Source organism: Thermobia domestica, chromosome 3 (genome assembly GCF_964235325.1).
Source record: "Thermobia domestica chromosome 3, izTheDome1.hap1.1, whole genome shotgun sequence".
In the NCBI taxonomy this organism is placed as follows: Eukaryota; Metazoa; Arthropoda; class Insecta; order Zygentoma; family Lepismatidae; genus Thermobia; species Thermobia domestica.
In genome coordinates this window covers 72549952-72569565 of record NC_137456.1, presented here as the reverse complement: position 1 = coordinate 72569565, position 19614 = coordinate 72549952, and the positions used below count along the sequence as shown (strand labels likewise).

At 34.0% G+C, this 19614-nt stretch overlaps 1 protein-coding gene across 1 annotated transcript in view; it reads right to left on the bottom strand.

Moving 5' to 3' along the window:
• Positions 1-4941: 4941 nt before the first annotated feature.
• retm (real-time) overlaps positions 4942-19614 on the bottom strand; it is a 157947-nt gene continuing 143274 nt past the window's right edge. Inside the window, exons 13-17 of the mRNA XM_081751096.1 lie at positions 15781-15915; positions 13179-13320; positions 11832-11974; positions 10904-11049; positions 4942-7292 (exon numbers count right to left, since the gene is read on the bottom strand). Of these exons, the coding sequence (XP_081607222.1) occupies positions 7187-7292; positions 10904-11049; positions 11832-11974; positions 13179-13320; positions 15781-15915 (672 nt within the window). The 3' untranslated portion in view covers positions 4942-7186. The remainder of the gene's footprint in view (positions 7293-10903; positions 11050-11831; positions 11975-13178; positions 13321-15780; positions 15916-19614) is intronic.

Below are 19614 nucleotides of genomic sequence, written 5' to 3'. Positions count from 1 at the left end.
TATATAAGAAGATTGATTGTTTTAAATAAAAAATTTAGTGAGGTACAATTCACACCAACCAAACACCTTTAGCTATAGAAACGTGACAACACACTGTGAAAAACCAAAAAGTTATATTTCTCACTGATATAGACAATAAAACTCTCGAAAAGGTAATTACTAGTTTCGTTTTAGTATCAATGCTCTCGTAAAATGATCCGCATATCTTCGTATTATGTCGAAGAACCATCACTTTCTAGGGCAAGGAAGGACGGTGACTGAGTAGTTAGGACACTTACCTCTGGTGTGAAGGGTCCCTGGCCCAATAACAGGCTTTGAGTTTTATTGTGGTTCTTTTGTTTTTAGTTGCATTTATTATCCCTTTCTTTTTACCTACAAAACATAACGTAAGGCGTTTATTCTTTCTTAAGAGACGAAGTGTAAGTTAGTAAACTCTAAATCAGATGACGAAATCTGTCCGGCTTACTTCCCTGCACTTACTATTGCCTAAATTCGCTATGTTCTCAATTGTAGGTATTCTTTAATTATTTTTTAGTTTAGCATCCTACGATTATGCTCGAAGGATAAGGGAGACAGTGATTATGATAGCGAATGAAATGGTAAAATGCAGGCTCGTATTTACATATTGTGCGCCCCTGTGCTCTAAATAATTTGCCGCCCCCTCTCGCAGAAACTTTTGTCTCAAATAAGGAAACAAGTCGTGATTTTTCAAATATACCATATCTTGTTGAGTAGCAGTTTAAGTATTATAACTTATAAAGTTTGCAACGTACTTTTAAATGGCGTAATTCTCTAAATGATGATTATGGTGTTGTGTTTGATAGATGGACCATAATATTGGGTGCTTGAATTAATTCTCGCTGTTGATGAACAGAGGGCAGTATTTGTGCTATTGCAACACAGCGGACTATTGGAAGTGCCAGGATGCCTATTTGGAAGTGCTATCCTTGGGTTATCAGAGCATTATTTGACCTCCGAGTGAAGTGAAAAGAACATTTGTTTTCAGTCTGCTTCCATCTTAAGAAATCTGCTGCAGAAAGCTATCGTTTGCTAGTGGAGCGTATGGAGAGCATGCTCTATCGGAAACAACGTGTAGAGAATGATTTCGTTGATTCAAAAACAATGATTTTGACTTGAGCGACAAAGTGCGTCCTGGTCAGCCGAAAAAGTTTGAAGATGGGGACTAGAAGGCACTACTGGAAGAAGATTCATCTCAGACGCTTAAACAGTTGTCTCAAACTCTAAATGTTGATGAATGAACTGTTAGTAAGCGTTTAAAATCCATCGGAATGATCCAAAAAGTGGGAAACTGTTTGCACATGACTTGACGGAAAGATATTTGGTGAAACGTTTTACCATTTGTGAAGTGCTGCTTCAAAGACATAAACGGAAGACTTTTTGCATCGCATTATAACCGGCGATGAAAAATGGATTCGTTATGACAATCCCAAGCGCAGAAAATCATGGGTGAGGCCCGGAGAACCATCAACATCACGCCAAAACCAGACATTTATGGAAAGAAAATCATACTGTGCATTTGGTAGGATCAAGTCGGTGTGGTTTATTATGAGCTGCTTCCACCGGGTCAAACGATGAATGCTGATCGCTACTGAATACAATTACTGCATCTGAATCAAGCACTACAAGAAAAACAACTGGAGTATGGCCAGAGACATGACGAAGTGATTCTGCTCCATGACAATGCCAGACACCATGTTGCAAATGTAGTGAAAGAAACCTTAGAGGGATTGCGATGGGATGTCTTACCCCATCCCTATATTCACCAGAAGTCGCCCCTTCTGACTACCATTTGTTTCGATCCATGCAGCATGACCTTTCTAACCAACACTTCAGAAGTGTTGAAGATATTCAAAACTAACTCGCTGGGTGGATTGCCTCACAGGAACCCGCATTTTTCTATCGCGGAATGCATTTGTTTCCTGAAAAGTGGGTAAAGGTTGTAGCTGCCGAGGGACAGTACTTTCAGAAGAAGACATTGTTCTGCTCTTGTGGGATGACAATATTATCATTGGTATAAAGACAGCAGCAATTAATTCAAACACCCAATAGATAAAAACGTGAAATTTTAACATGTTTTAAAGCTCTTAGAGAAATGATCCAAATGACCTGTTCCAGATCACACCCGAGCTGAAATATGGGGGTGCAGAGTCCTCATAAAAATAACATGGGGGCATTTTTAAAATAATCGAAAACGACTGATATTGGAGTTGAATTCATAGTTTTTGCTGTCGCTGAGATGAATGGTGACAGTTTTAATCAAATTCAATTTCAAGGTCATACTCCACTCCCCAGGGAGGAGGCAAGATCTTAAAAGTAATCGAAAACGACATATATTAGTGTTGAATTCAGTTTCTGAGGTCGCTGAATTTAGCGGTATCAGTTTTCATGGTGTTCAAGTTCATTCTTATCCCTTGTGGTGGAAGTGGAAGAGAATGACATTTTCAAAATAATCAGATAAGCTAGCTAATTAGTAACTACTGTAATTAGAGCAAATTAAACACACTAACATATTTTCTCATGTTTGTGCGGGAGTCTGCGGGTTGCTAGCTTTAAATATTACTTTGTTGTGAATCTTTAAAAAAAAAATCCGAAAATTTGCCGCCCTGTGTTCGAGTACAGAATAGCACTTACCTAAACACGGGCCTGGTGAAATGAAGAAAGTTCAAGAACCTTGAATAATAAACCACGCACACGGTGTTTATCCACCACAAAGCCCACCTAGCTATAGAAGCACCTAGCGTGAATGTACTTCCATTGATGATCTGAAATAAATGGAAATGAGATGCGTTGTAACATACTCCAGCATTGTTTGTTAATACATTTCGGTTCGGTCTTTGCTTTCATATTACGAAAATATGAAATTCCAGATTACGATTAACTATACTATATCAAATTATGCAATATTATTATAATTAAGAGATCTCAAATTACAGCTTGCATACCGAACACTTCTAGTGAAAGGGTCACTGATTCAATCCCATGTTATATGAAATTTTGATGGACAGTATCGTGTCCGTGGGCAAAATATTTTAAAATCGTTTCTTTCCATTAGTCATCCGTCTCCTTTAGTCTAAAGGACGTAAAACTGGTCGTTTGATTTCGAAAAGAATGAATGCATATTTTATGATTTCACATGGAATATGGCTCGAAAACATGGTCAGATTAACTTAACTTTCATCTCTTTCGTAAGACCTAAATCTTTATTGCTTAATTGAATTGTAGCAAATATATGCATGCACTGTTCGTTCATTTATTGTGAAAACACAATGGCACTATAGACCAGAATAGGTAAGTTTTGGAAGAGAAGTGGTGTTCATAAATTTTATATTTTTTTAACATGAATATACGTGAGCAGAATTAACAAGTACCAGTGTCATGTGTACACCACGCGAAGGAGTTTGGTTTGTATGGTGTGATATTTTCTCAATATCGAGTGGAATTCTACCACTTCAAGTTTTGACAGAGATTAGAGAGAGAATTGAATATATTCTTGGGACATTTAATTGATTGCAGAGAACTGTTTCTTGGTATCTCTTTCCGTTTTCACTTTATAGCGATAATAAACGTTAAAACCGAAAGTGATCGATTTCTGCCACTTCTGATATGAATAGAGGGTTGAGAGAGAAGATGGTGCCTATTCTTAGAATGCTAAATCGATTCCAAACAGTGGTTTATCACTATTTCTTATCGTTTTTGCTCCATGTAGATCAGTTTTCCGGTGGGAGATCATGTGGTTCAGATTCCACGTTAAGCTGTAGGCCCACGTCTCATATAGTTTCGGTGCTGAAAGGGACGTTAAACTTAAAATCAACTAATGTAGATCAATATTGAAACTGGAAGTTGTGGATTTCTATCATGCAAGTTACGGATGGAGATGGGATATATTCTTGGAATACGTATTCGATTGCAGAACGCTGCTTTTCGCTATCTATTACCGTTTTTTGCTTTATAATGATCATTGATATACTGTTGTTGTTTAGTAGTAGTAGTAGTAGTAGTAGTAGTAGTAGTAGCAGCAGCAGCAGCCGCCTACAATTCGTCATTTAAAAAGAAAGAAAACATGGAACTGGACATTGCGAAAGTTACACCGTTTATTATTATTATTATTGGGCGTTATTAAACAAGTATTTTATAGAAGTATAAAAACTACATTTCAACATCGTTAAAAAAAAGATCCAGATTAGAAAATTGTAACCTTACAATAATGAACAATGAAGGTCTTTCCTCATGATAAAATGTGATGTTTAGCCACCGAGACTTTTTATTCTGACCACCTCTTGTCTACGTAATTAAACTTCTTCTATGCAGTGATACAATGCAGATATAAGATATCCATTTATGAAGAAAATCTACAGCGTAAATTCTACCGCTGAGTGCGCATCGTAATCTGTTTTTTTTTTTTTTTTTTTTTTTTTTTTTTAGGTTCGCAATTGATTAGTTCAGTTTAAAAAAAAAAATGAGTACATAATGGCTTTTAAGAACACCAGTAGGTAATCCTACCAGAGAAAATGCTCGTTTAATTGCGTGTAGAATGCACTAGGCCGTAACTAGAACATTAAGAAGGGGGCCCAGGATCATTTTTGGAGAAATTGACTTGAGTTCACCTTACATTTAAACACACTGTACATACACGAACGAATAGCTGAGAATTTCAGGTGAGCTCTAGTGGTCGAAGGGGGGGGGGGGCTTAGTTCTCCGGCCACCTCCAAGCTATCGGGCTAGAGTGCACAAGCACCTTTGAGAAATGAAATCCCTGCTTCAACCCTGCATCGTGCTATATACATTTTGTAGCATACGCAAAGCCGCCTCGAACAAGATATTATATATATATATATATATATATATATATATATATATATATATAAGAATTTACCATATTCATATCCTAAAGTTAGGTATCGAGAAAAAATACAATTAATATTTTTTTCTAGCCATTTTCTTTAATTCTACATAAAAATATTATGACAATTTACTGCATTTACATTTTATTTTAGCATCAAACATTTATCTTTCATGCACCACAATTGTTCCTAAATACTACCACACAGTTTTCCTTTTTCAATTAATCCTATCATGGAATATTTCACTGAAGAAATCAGTGAAAATGACAAAGGAAAAGTAATTCTTCAATAAATACGTATAATTAAAACATTGTTAATATATAACAAGTGCCACAAAATATATATATATATGTATATAATAGAATATGTCAAAGGTCTGGGCTGACTTTCTTATCACTCCATGGCGACATGGTAGAATCCAATACACATTTTTCTTAGCAAAAATATATGTATATAAATAGATATATTTATATATACTGTAGATTGGCATCTGATGCGATGCAACCTTAACTTCACTCTTGCCTTACCCTGGCTCTTATTTTTACAAACACTTTTTTTCTTTTTTCACAATTCTTAGGTTTGTTAAATAGGGTCCAGCCCTAATTTTTATTACCAGTTTAAGGGGTTTCTCCAGTCCTAGACTCCCATTCATTTCACTTTCTTTTCATTGCAGAATTTTTTTAAGCAACATTACAAATTCCCCATGTACTTACATAGTATTAAAAAAAAAAATAAGCAAAATCGTCAGCTCATTCAAAATATTTTCCATTGTTGAGCAGATGTGTCAGCAATAACGCAATAATTGACTAGCAGACAAATTTCTCAACAATGAGTATTTTTTAAAAACAATAACGCTTTTACTTAATAATTTAATATAAATACCATGCAGCCACATACGAGAAACTAACGTTGCCCCTTTTTTTCTGTGTTACTGTGAAACAAAATGGTTATCAGACTGGTAAATAACTATACTAGGCAACAATCTTAATTTTTTAACAGCACACAGTAATATCTAGGCAACTTTTCACTCGCTAAAAATGCAATTTCTAAGTTTCTTTCACCTTTACAACGAAAGGACGCATATATATTTTTAATATTAATGGAAACAACACTTGCAGTATTTGTTTTTCTTTAAAAGTTCGCATAACATACAGTTAGTTTAAGGGGAATATGACTAAACTGGAATTAGCTATAAATTTACAGTTGATTTCCGAAACTTGTACAAGAACAAACTACCACAATCTAATAAAAACATCACAATATCATTATTTTATTCTATTTAGTTCGACACTAGAGCAATGATTCTAACAGAAATATACATTATTAATGGAAGATGCATTACTCCTATTACATATATATCTTTACTAATATTACACAAAGATGAACATAACATAATACTTGAAGGTGGGAAGTTACATTTAAATAAAAGGTATATCCGCCTGGACATATATTGTCAATGCGAACGGAATTCAGTTTTGAACACAAAAAAACATTAAAAATTGTACTTGACATTCTTAAATCACATAATATATTGTACATACATGGAAATGTAAAACTTTTTGTAATAAATACGTATACAGTGACAAATCAGGAGTATATTGATGCATATATGTAATAGGCAAAATTAAAAATTTAAACTTGAACGAAAATAAAACACGAATAGCTCCACTTTCGTCCTAGTGATATTTACAACCTTACGTGACGGAAAAAATGTACGAACAGAAGACTGATCAGCTTATCGGCAATAATTCTGATAAATAAATGTTTTCAGAAGAATTACAGAGAATATAGGAAGATCCGCTTGTCTCTTCTGCCATTATGTGATTTCTCCTCCTAATCTTACAGCAATTTTAACAAGATCAACGTAAAATTCTAATCGAATATTTTCTTCTTTAACATAAATCACAAAATTAACTATCCGTCAAAATCGGGATATTTCAGTGTGTTTAATTTTCGTTCTTGTAACTGTGCAAGCATTTGTCTTATGTCACCGTTAAAAGTAGCATACATGTTAACATAGCAATGCAAGATTTTTGAAACGGCTTCATAGGAACAAAAAAATTGAAGCAATTACATAAAATCACACAAGAGCAGGAGCATCATATATATTTAAAATAAGTATACGTATTATTAACTTTCTCCGATAAAGTATAAATCTTCTCACAATATTTCTTCCCTGTTTTTTTTTTTTTTTTCTTTCTTTCTTTCTTTACAATTCACTCGTTTGTCATATGTCTGTTGAGCTTCAATCAATGAATGACTGTACCTCGTCACCGATCGTGCATGGAACTGTAATCAGATTGTGTGGAAGGGTTGTGTAGCCGTCATCTGGAAGGACACGAGCTGGCTCCAGAATGTAAAGAAAGGTTGGTCAAGTTACTCAAAGAGGAGAAGCCGCTGTGACCAGATTGAAGACTGGACATGGACCCTCTGAAAACAAACATGGAAATGGAAGTATTATATATCAAGCGTATTCAAATATATTTTTTAGAATTCTTATTACAAGACTTGAGGAATAATTTACTTAAGAGCCTGTCATACTAAAAATACAAAATTTACCATTTTTCTTTCCCTTGTTTTTTTCATAAGTGAAAGGAGATAATCAAATGCAATTTACCACAAACTAGATAATGTTATGATAACAGAACATATGAACCTGAAGAATTTTCAGTATTGCCATCCATAGAAATTACAGTGTTGCCAGAATAATATTTCCCCCAAAATCTAAGTTAAGACAGCGGCTAGGGGAACGAACTCAAATGCATTTGATTACATATCATGGTGTATTGGAATCCCGTGAACTACTTTTTAAATAATAGTTGTATTTAGTTTGTAATACACAAAATAATTTTAACATACATTTATTCAAGTTAAATAATAATGTTATTTAAAAACCAGTTCACAGGATTCCAAGACAACATGGTACGTAATCAAATCCAGTTTGAGTTCGTTCTTGTAATTGCTGCCTTAACTGAGATTTTGGAGGAAATGTTATTCTGGCAAAACTGAAAATTCTTCAGGTTCATACTTTCTGTTGTAGAATAACATTACCTATGATTATGGTAAGTTGCATTTCATTATCTCCTTTCATTTTGTAAAAACAAAAGAAAAATGGTAAATTTGACTCTTAAGAAAATAGTATTAAAATCGTGTAGAAATATTGAAATTTGCTGTGACTTTCAGTTATAAGCCTAGCACGTAATATCCAATTCAGAATGTTGGGAACGCTGTGAAAGAGTCTATCTAAATGAAATAGGAAATCTCGAATCATTTGCCCAGCAAAGGCATACCACTATGAACAATGCATTTATGCAGCTTAACCAACATTCTGAAGTGGCTACTTTTGTCTAGGTAAGTATGACCTTCACTAAAATTATCTACATCACTTCTTCCAAATCATCAGTATTTATGGCACCTAAACTCAAAAGTTATTTTCTCACCCCTTTGTGAAGCTTGTAATGCAGGACAAATCAAATTTCGATTTTTCTTCATGTAGACACGTTCCGTTTGTGAGTAGTATCACCTCAAGAGTTCTGACAGGAATTCAGAAACATCTTATAGATGCAAATACGATATATAATTAATAATAATAAAGCACATCCGTTTGCGGTATTTCCTGTTAATATATATATATATTTTGAATCAATTAATTTATGACAGTATTAGGTGGATGAAATAAAGTTGCCGCAAATTAGACTGAGACTAGCTTAGTTAGTCCTTGTAGTTCAGTTTAAGAAGCGTGAAGTTAATGGTGCATTCAGTTTTTTACTAAATATACAAACATCACTTGTGCACATGATCTTAAAGTTTGTAAACGTAATTTTCCTGCCTACACCAAACGAGTTTTATCTGATGTGCTAAATATGCTGGATAAAGTATCATGCTATTTGATGATCAGTATCTATTGAATAAAAAAATTGGGTACTAAGAATATTACCAATCTAATTTGACCGTTCTTACTAAAGTTGAGATAGTTCCAAGTGAGATGAATTATCGGACAAGTTATTTGTTCATATAAAGATATAAATCTAATAATATTCTGTGGTTGATTTTGTCGTTTCCTGTATGAATTAAGAGCAGGAAGGTTATTCATGAGACAGAAGAGATTATAATGATTTGATTGGTTCTAGAATCTATAGAATTAAAGAAATGGAGTAATGATTTGCATTTGTACATTTAGTATTAGTATTGTTAGTGTGTACTGCAGTTAATACATTCACGTGTATGCAGGATGTCTACCAAGCAAGCATAATCAAATTCCCTGACTTTCCCTGTCAAAATTATCATTTTTCCTGACACTATCATTCTTTTTTTCTTAGTATAACTCATGAAAAATAACATATTTAAAGTGAACTGTAAGTTTTCATCATTGTTTATATGCTTATACAATATTCTACAAACGTACAAACGAACTAATTCATTTACCTGTAATTTATGACTATTTTAGTGGCATTCCTTCACCCCTCACAGCCTGGGAAAGATTTTTCCCTGACCCTGCAAATTCCCTGACTTTCCCTGACTGGTAGACACCCTGGTATGGTTCCGATCAAAATAAGTTACTAGTAAGGTTATTAAGTGGAAAAAGTTGTTTGGGTTCGACTGCTTAATTTAATTTTACCTTAATTACTTATGGTATCATGTCATATATGTATAAATCAACTTAACCTCACTAGAATTGTTATTCCAGACAATAACTGTACGAAGCAGAATACAGCGGTAAGCTGCTCCTGTCCAATCATATTTTCTATGTTTATGACTTGTGAATACTTTTACAAGGTTTTTCTTATTATTATTTTACTCTCTTGAAACAAATGTATAGCAGCAATTGGTGCCACAACGACTCTCAAATTCAAGCGAATACTGCAAGTATTAGTAAAATTTACGCATAGTCGTAAAAAATAAACCATTTTATTTTTTTTATTTTACGTATAACTTACGAACCAAAGGTCTGTACAACATAATATTCCGCCAGTTTGTACAGCAGATCAAGGTCCATCACTACGCCAAATTTGACCTAGACCGGATGGGTTTAGCTGCACTCGCAAGACGTGCAGTGTCCTTGATTTGCAGGGAAAATTAGAACGAGTACATCACTAATCACGGACAAAGCAGTAGTTTTGGTGCGATATTATTGTTCCTGAGCGACGGTCGTAGTTGGTGATGGTAGGGTTATTCATCAACTGAAACACGAAATCTTATTAGAATAACTTGAAATGCTATCTTATAACAGTGTAAAATTGAGAATTTTGGGAGAATTCTGAAACCCAATATACCTTTCTAGGTACGACTTTGCTCGAAGCTGTGTCTAGTTCTAATACAGAATTAACATAATGTGTATTGGATTTCACGGTCAATTTGAATATTTTTTACACGCTTGTTTTTGTGTATAAACATATAAATTTTGTCAGTTCATTTCCTGGAAAGCTACATGTTACATATATATAGGCAAACGAATATTTTTCACAGTGATCATAAATGCAATGGAACAATCATCTTGGCACCTATCACAGAAAACCTCCACTTAAAGCTGAGCTGTTAAGGACATTTTCGAATGCGTAATTCTTTCTGACAAATGATTGCAGTATGAACTAGAATTTTTATTTGCCTAGAAATTGAAAGTGTAAATGTGAGGGGTCCTTGATTTAATCCTACTCCACGCGAGCTTGTGATCAACAACATCGAATCCGCAAATTTTTTACTTGCGTTCAAGCAAAAAAACACTTGCTAGTATTCCGTCTTCTCTAGACTTTGCGGGTGATAAAATTACAGAGTTCATATTAGTTCTTTTTTTTTTTCCCTTCCTGAAAGCCTACGAAAGATGGTATACGTATAAAAAGTATTTTCGATGCTAAAAGTCTCAAACTGATGAATTGGATCGATTGTCATTGAGATGAATTAAGAAGAACGACAGGGTTGCTACAGAACTAGATTAGAGCATCTCCATATTTTCACACTAACATTTTTTTTTCTTCCTTTCTTTCCGAAACAGTGTTCTGTTACTTTTGTAACATAATACTATTATGAAATCTCAGTTTACTCACCTGTAATCAGCAGACCTCAATGTTTCATAGAAGTACATTATCTTTGCTTTTGGGGCTGTAATGGAATCAATTATATCACGCTGATGGTCGCAGTAAAATTTCCACTGGAGGATGTATGTAGTGTTGTAACTGGTCACATGAGAGCCCTGTAATTAATTATATATAAATAAATAATAAAAAAAAAAAGTGGGAAGTTTTAACCTAAGAACTGCAGAATAAAAGATAAAAAAAACAGTAACGAATGAAAGATGCTACTTTTAACTTCTAGTGACCTACTCTCTATTTTCCTTATTGATTGTTTCTATATATTTATATATCATACGTTAGAACTCACATATTCCTATAGCAATATAGATAATTCTAAAAGTTGTTGACGATACATAATTAAAAGATATTAATGTAGGAATTTTATTTCTTAATTTACAAGGAAGTAATACGTATTTTTTTCCTAGTGGGATACGAAGCACTACTTAAGTTTCTATCTTAAGCAAGCACCCTCACTGTGGATTGAATCCGGAATAACGTAAATGATTGGCACCCCTTGCAAATACACAGGAAAGAAATCCATTTCTAGCTTGCTTAAGCCAAACTTGCCTTTTCATCCCATCGCTTCATATTTTTTTCAAAAATTCAAACGAATTATACACTAATGAAATGATGAAACACTAACATCTTTGGCGACTTGTAATGTTTCTTTTTACATTTCCTTCACAAGTGATATTAACTGGACGCAGATGGTCAAATGGCATTCCTTTGCAAAGGATTTCCCATGTGGTAAAGTACAATAACACAGAAACTACCAGAAAAATCAAATATCAAATATTACTGAATCTCGCAATAAGTCGAATCCCACAATTTTTCTAAAACATCTTTTTAATAAGATTGTGGTATAGATTTTAATTTCTCAATGACTATTATATATACTCACCTGAATGCTCTCACCGTCATGGCAAATTATGGATTGCTCCACTTTGAAATACTCCTGGCCTTCCTTCCAGGATTTCTCAATGACCGATCGGTGCTCCGGATCAGTTGCAAGAGGATTCATATTCTGTATTGTCTGAAGAGCTCCTGCAATAGAGAGAAATACAGCGATACAACATCTTCGCAGAGTAACGTCCTTTGGTACTGACTAGATTTTCGCCACATTATTATTTTTTTCTTCCTTTTTACAATAGTTGATTAGATTTTCAGGATTCTCCTCCCTCTATTAATATTTATTTAATTCTACAAGCAATTATTTGTATTTGAGTTATCACATACAGTAATCGGTACCCCCTGTATTTTCAGAAATAAATTACTAAGCGTCACCTTTGGAGGGGAACAAAGTAAAAAATGAAATGACAAACTTGTATTCTTTTATTATCTGAATTTCTACCAACGTCCTACAACACAGTAAAGAAGGATGCTGTGTAAAGTTATCCTGAAGCTTGAAATCATAATTATTTTTCAATATTACATACAGAAAATTAAGATAACGAACGGTAAACTTCTAACACACACTGGACACCAAAGAACATTTAAAGGATCGACAACTCCTCCTTTCATGACTGTTAAATATTTATTTGATTTAAGCTGAAAGAATGGAATGGAAACAATGTCAAAACAGGTCGACATTGCTGACTAAGTATGATTTATTAAATCAACTAAAGCAGACTTTGGAAGGAATGAGTTAAAATAAAAATTAGTTTTGGTACATAGTTTTCAACAAGATGGAGTCACCTCACACACGGCTAGAATCTAAGTGAGCCAGGTGTTTCTCAACAATATATGAAGAAGAGTTACGTTCTCTGGCCACCACGGCCACCCGATCTTTCTGTTGTGACTATTTCCTGTGAGTCTCAAGAGTGAAGTATGTAAGTGTAATCCACAGACGAACGAAGAACTGTAGGGCAGTATCCGCAGAGAAATCTCACGTATTCCAACAAGGATATTAGAAAACGCAATAAGGGATCTGCATAATAGACTTAAAAGAATGTATGAAAAGATAGGGGATTAACTTATTGGATGTTATTTTCAAAACCCTAACCTAACCTAACGCAACCACCTTTGAATTTTGCAATGGTACCTAATACCCTGCAACATTATTTTTTAAAATTAATTTCATTTTGTTTAATGCACCTCGCTCACTTTTTACAATTACCCGTTTTCCTGAATGACCTTATATGAAAACAAACCTTCTTTAACCATTATAACCCGATTAAAATTATGATATAATTAATATTCAATTAGCAAAGATAGGGACAGTAACAGAATATAAATAGACTATATTTACCTATTGGCGACTGAGACGGATCCTTAGTAATAACAGGTACTTTTGTTCTCAAAACAGTGAACATAACATCTTGACGCATAACATCAAAATCCCACGTGATTACGCTTCCTGGGTCTTCATTTTTTATCAACACTTCATGCACCTGAAGATGAAGAAACACAACAAAGAAGGTATTAAACTTATTATAAAACATCCTTTTTTAAACCTAGTGTAGAACAATTCCTGTTTTTTTTACTCGATAACGAAAAAAAAAAAAAAATTGGCGAGTAATACAGAATATCGAACAGTGTTCAGACAAATATTCTTACATAAATGGATTTAAATCTTCACGGTAATGTTTGTGGCTAATTAATAACGTTCTTTGTACATTCTGAAAACTCTTGTATGTTTATAAACAATTTATGCTACATTTCATACACTAACTTATTCGTGTTTCTTACAGATGTCATATTGGCATTCGTTTAAATGTACGAGGGGCAGTCAGAAAGTTAGTTGCACTGCTTAAGAAAGTAAAACAGAATTTTTACAATAACTTTATTTGTATGTATTGTGAAAGTTTCGTTCACAATCTACTTTTCAACGTAATGACCTTCGTTATTTAAGCATTTGGCAAGGCGTGGTACAAGTTTTTCTATGCAGTCTGTAAAGAAATCCCGTCCAATGCCCGATAACCATTCTTGGGCTGCAGTTTTCACCTCGTCATCCGAGTGGTATCATCGCTTTGAAAGTTCGTCTTTTACGGGGACTAAACACATGGAAGTCACACGGTGAAAGGTCTGGGCTATAAGCAGGGTGATCCCGCACTTCCCGCAATTGATGGTTTTCCCTCGTGCTCAGCATCGTCAATATCTATATCCGTTCTCAAACATATTGCACCACTTCGCGATAGGTTGACGTGACATTGCATTTTCATCATACACTTCATGCAACTGCCGATAAATTTCAGTGCAGTTACACCTTTTCGCCCACACACACACAAAAAAACGAGTCACTGCACGCGTTTCCAATTTGGACGACACTTGTAGCTGTCGAGACATGTTTACGACTGTATCAGAACACCTCCACTTGTCTTCTGAAAGCCGCTACGTCACACGATACAACTACATATCTGTGAAAGTCGCTACGTCACACGATACAGCTACATATCTGCAGTGTTGCCACATAGTTTCATCCACATAACCTTTAGAAAATATTTACGAAGGAGTGCAACGAACTTTCTGACTGACCCACGTACGTATTTGTAGCTTATAAATTCTATCTATGTTCTCTTTATTAAAATGTACATTTACGTATATGCTGTTGTCAGCAAAAGTCGGTACCACCTTATACAATATCTGCTGTCAATACTTCGAAACAGACAGACCGACTTGAATAGTTATTTCTAAAACTTAAAGAAATCATGTATTTAAGTTGTACTAAATATCGTTCAAACTTGCTACTTCATTCCGAAAATTTTGGCAGAAGAAATTGTAAAAGAAATTATCAACTTTTTTGGACAGATTAAGTAGGGAATCCTAAAGAAGAAATAAAATGAAAAATTCGAGGAGTAAAGTGTCCTAAAGTTTGGAGTGCACTTGAAAATCAGTTGTAAGATCTACTTAGATGATATTTTGGATTGAGACATATGCGATCATTTTATGACATGAGTCTCATCTGTAAATAACCCATTCGAAACATCAAAAACACATTCACTCATTTAACACATGATTCCAATTCTTAGTGCTCTCTGAGCAGTGTTGAATTTTTCTTTCTTTTTTTTTCTTTTCTTTTTTTTTTCAACTTAGAGGAAGTTTCTGAAAATCCACAGGGTATTTTTGACATTAAATTTCTAGTTTTATGTACCATGCCTATGCTCTTTAAGCTAAAGAAGACGGATAATTAATAAAAGTGAAATGAAAATGTGGGAGAAAACAGCTCAAGAAATCCCACGAACACCATGTTGTCCACCACAAACTCACACCAACTAGAATCGAACAAGAGACCCCTCAAACTGTAAGCGCTGTTCCACTCAGCCTCTCTTCCCCCTTGAAAAATAACAGTGTGAATATCAATCTCTTAGGCCCCTATGCAAAAGTACAATTAAGTCACTTTCTCAGGGAAGGCTACCGCAAGATTGTGAAGAAGCAAAATTTCTCCTCAGATAATTTGAATTTATCACTCGTTCTAAGTTTCAAAACTAACTTTTCTATTTTTTCTTCCTGTTTTATAGTTATTTTGAAAGAAAAATAAATAAGTTTTACGTACCACAATTATGCCGGGTAGGCTAAAGGAGACTGTGATGTTGGGAAATGAATAAAAAAGTGAGAGGAAACTGGAGAACCCCGAGAAAACTCACGTACACGTGTTTGTCCACCACAAAGCTCACTTGGCGCGAGCTGGGATCAAAGAAAGGACCGCATGCACCAGATGTGAACGCTCTAACACAGCCACTGCGACCCCTTGAACTAAAATTATGTAGCAAATTTTTATTTGGAATGTCTCTAAGCCTGGAGTTGCCAATGAAAATCATAAACGAATGAATATTTACATACAAATTGCAGTGAATGAAAATTAATAATTTACTCTAAATTTACGGAGTTCCACAGTATTTTCACTTGCTTACCTGACCCTTTCCTAAGCTCACAGAATGATAAATGCTATCTTCTCTCAAAGGTGAACCTTCAAGTCTTTCTCGTTCTAAGTCGCCTTCGGACATATAGAGAGACTTTGGAACAAGTCCTCCTTCAGGTACCAGTGTCTAAAATGTAGAAAAGAAAATATTCCAGTATTCCTTAATCACTATACCAGAAATATCTTAGCTTGCATAGATTAAGTGTTCAAATATCTTTTTATATATAGTATTTATAAATTACAGTTGAAATGTCCATTCTTTGCATGTGAAGACAAGGTTAATGAAAAATATATTTGGGTTTTTATTATATATATATATTGAGAAAAATATTACAGAAATTACTCCCTCTTCCCACTTAGAAGAGAAATGTTTAAAAGATTGAGGCATATGTGCATTTATTTTTAATAAGGAATTTATATATTAAGTTTTATCTTCCCAACATGAGGGGTTTGTGAGATACTCTATTTTTGGCATACATTTGAACTCTTTCCGTTTCCTTTAGGATACCCATTTTCATGAAAATAACATGACAAAAATCCGACGAAAAGTGTTAAAATTCGTTCAAACGATTCAGCCGTTTTCTCCGTGATGATAGGTCGATTTGAATACGAAAAATTATAAATTGCTCCCCCCTCCAGAAACGGAATTTTCGAAAATGCTGGGACACGTGTCTTAACAAATTTTTCATTAAGTTTACATACCGTGTTTCATCTTCCTAACTTGACGGACTCATGAGAGACTATTTCTGACATAAATTTTGAACCATCCACTCCATACCTTAGGATAATCATTTTGATCAAAGAAACACAGTAAGTAATCAATCTGAAGTAGATTCTAACTACATTCAAATACTTATAAGCTGTTCAGGCATTTTTTCGTGATGCGATCACAGAAACAAGATAATGTGTATTTTTATTAATAGAGATACTCCAATGTAAATTTACTTGACACATTTGTTTTAATGAAAAAGAAAAGAAAAAATAAAGGACAAATTAAATTGAAGACAGAACTGCAACTAAAGCGCTAAAGTAGATGCAAGATTTGCGGAAATATACTACAAAATCACTACATGTATGTTACCCAATCGCTGTTTATATCTATCCTTTAATCTTGTTAATTGATAGATCTAAGTTAGTCACTCTTGATTTCATATCCAACTTACACGACTGGACAACTTATGGAATGCTAAAAGCACTTGGCTGATCTACATGGTTCAACAAATTCAAATAAGCATGTGATGAAGTTAACAGGTTTCACTGAAGTATAAGTGTATTTAGGCTGAATTTTTGAAATCATCCTATACTTAAAAATTTAATAATGAAAGCTATGACGCTGAAAACTTGTTTAATTATATTCTAGCGAAAGTCAAGCACAGCAGAAGGCTATTTTATTCTTAAAAAGAGCTATAATGCAATGTGAAACCAAGCTGTAAACTAATAATATATACCAAATTCTGTATAAACTGCCAATTTATATATTATTATCTCAGATTTTATTCACACGAATTCATCGACAATGTCGAATAAATATTATTTAAGACTACAATAACTAAAGACTCGCTGTAGAAAACAATGTAATTGCCACCCTGAAATTGTTTCACTTATTTTATTTTTTAAATATGTTTATGCCTTAGTTAGATTTTCATACATAGCTTCACTTCGTTATATGCTAGGTTGTATTTCTAAGCAATAGTATTTTCTATGTTGCGACGCTTGGGCACAATTTACTATCTTTTGTCTCTACTGTTACAGTAACTATTGTTTTTGGCACTTACATTGTTTTCTACAGCGATGTTCAATTCTCAAGTGGTAATTCGCCTATATCAAGATTCCACTTCCTTCTTTATGGACAGTCTCCACATTTTTATCTTGTGTATCCGATAAAATTTCAATTTTCTAAACTCCCTTTTCTATCTCTCTATAATCCTGCATATAATGCACTATTCTATAAAATCATTGAAACAGCTTTTTTTTTTTTTTTTTTTTTGCCTTGATTTTGTGTGTCTATGTGTACACCAACGCATATTGTTCTACTATGCAGTCTAGCGTCTACACTCTACAGGAATCGTACTCCAATGTTAAATGGCAGCAAAAACTACAGCAAGTAATGCGCAGTACAGTAAAATATCTTACAATGTTATTCTTATCCTGTTTGTAGTATTTGTAGGGAACAACACCAGAAATAAATCCCACCTTCGACTGCAGTATAAAAAGCTGTTATTACTATTTTATAAGATATATATATATATCATACTTTCAACTGTATTTAAGAATGCTTTTTGCGCCCAGACCTCACTTTTCACATTTTGCACAATATTACAAAATCTAAGTTTATTATCGAAATTCCACTGTGACATTATGTCATATTCATATTAGTGACTTTAGCTTTTACGCTTTAATGAATGATAAAATTTCAATGAAATTGTGACGTCATACGTTTTGAAAACTTATTACTTTTACTGTCCAGTGTCTGGAAATAGAGAACCAATATAATCCATAACACCTTGTAAAAGTCCATACGCTATGCAGCAAAATTGTGATTTTTTTTTTCTTTTTTAATATTTGAAGAAAGGAAGGGAAATTAAAACAAAGGCATGTTGAGCGCAAGAAGAATTCTTAAAATACAGTACTTATAATAATAATAATAATAATAATAATAATAATAATAATAATAATAATAATAATAATAATAATAATAATAATAATAATAATAATAATAATAATACCACCTGCTTTCCAGACTCCTGTTAGAAAATGAAGTCTGTGTTTTAGATATTACTTTTAAAAGATCCTGATACTACTTAAAAGCAAAACATTCGTAGCTCTTTTATTAACATCATATGGGTTCAAAAATTAAACATTTATCATGCATAAATAAATCAATCGATTTATTGTAAAGACATAAATTGCATTTAAATAGTCGTTCGTATTAATGAGTTGTAAAATTATGAATCTATCATTACAAACCTATATATTAATTTCTGTTACAAAAGTATGTTTAACTGGTTAAGAGTATAAGGTAATATGAATCTTCATATCTTCAGTTAGGTAAGTGTATAATTGATCGAAACATAACCTCGCTACACTTTCTCTTGCTAATTTATTTTGCAATAAACTGATTCATTAAAATATAGATCACTTCACTGCTAAAGAAAATTTCTCTTAAACACGCAGGAAACTGCAATGAAATCAGTTTTATATGTATACTAGGAAGAATCAGAAACTAAGGTTACAAGGCCGGTATTTCTACAATTTCGTCTGTTATAGAGAAATGAAGAGTGTGCGGTAATTTTTAATACATGGAGTTGGCAACTGTGCAGAGTTTCAGCGACCCTCCACCTATGGCGCTAGTTGTTATGTAAAGACAAATGGTGATTCGTTTGAAAAACTGTTCTCACGAAGAAGTCCGCTCAGTAATTCGATTTCTGTAGGTGAAACATGTAACCGCGGCTGAAATTCACCGGCAGCTGGTGAGAAGTTTACGGACAGACTGTAATATCTCGTTATTATGTCGCAGAATGGTGTCGAAAGTTTGCGGCCGGTAGAGAAAAATTGCACTGATGAAGAGTGCAGTGGCCAACCCACCAAGGCATCAAACAGATATGAACACAGCTGGGACATCTTCGACCACCTTCTCTACAGTCTGGACTTCTCTCCAAGCGACTTTCACCTGTTCCCGCACATCAAGAAGCACCTAAGAGGCCGTCGCTTCGCTTCAGATGAGGTGAAACACTTTATGGCAACGTGGCTGAACATGCCAGGACAGAATTTTTACCAGGAAGGAATCTTCAAACCCATTCCACGATGCGACAAGTGTCTCAACCCA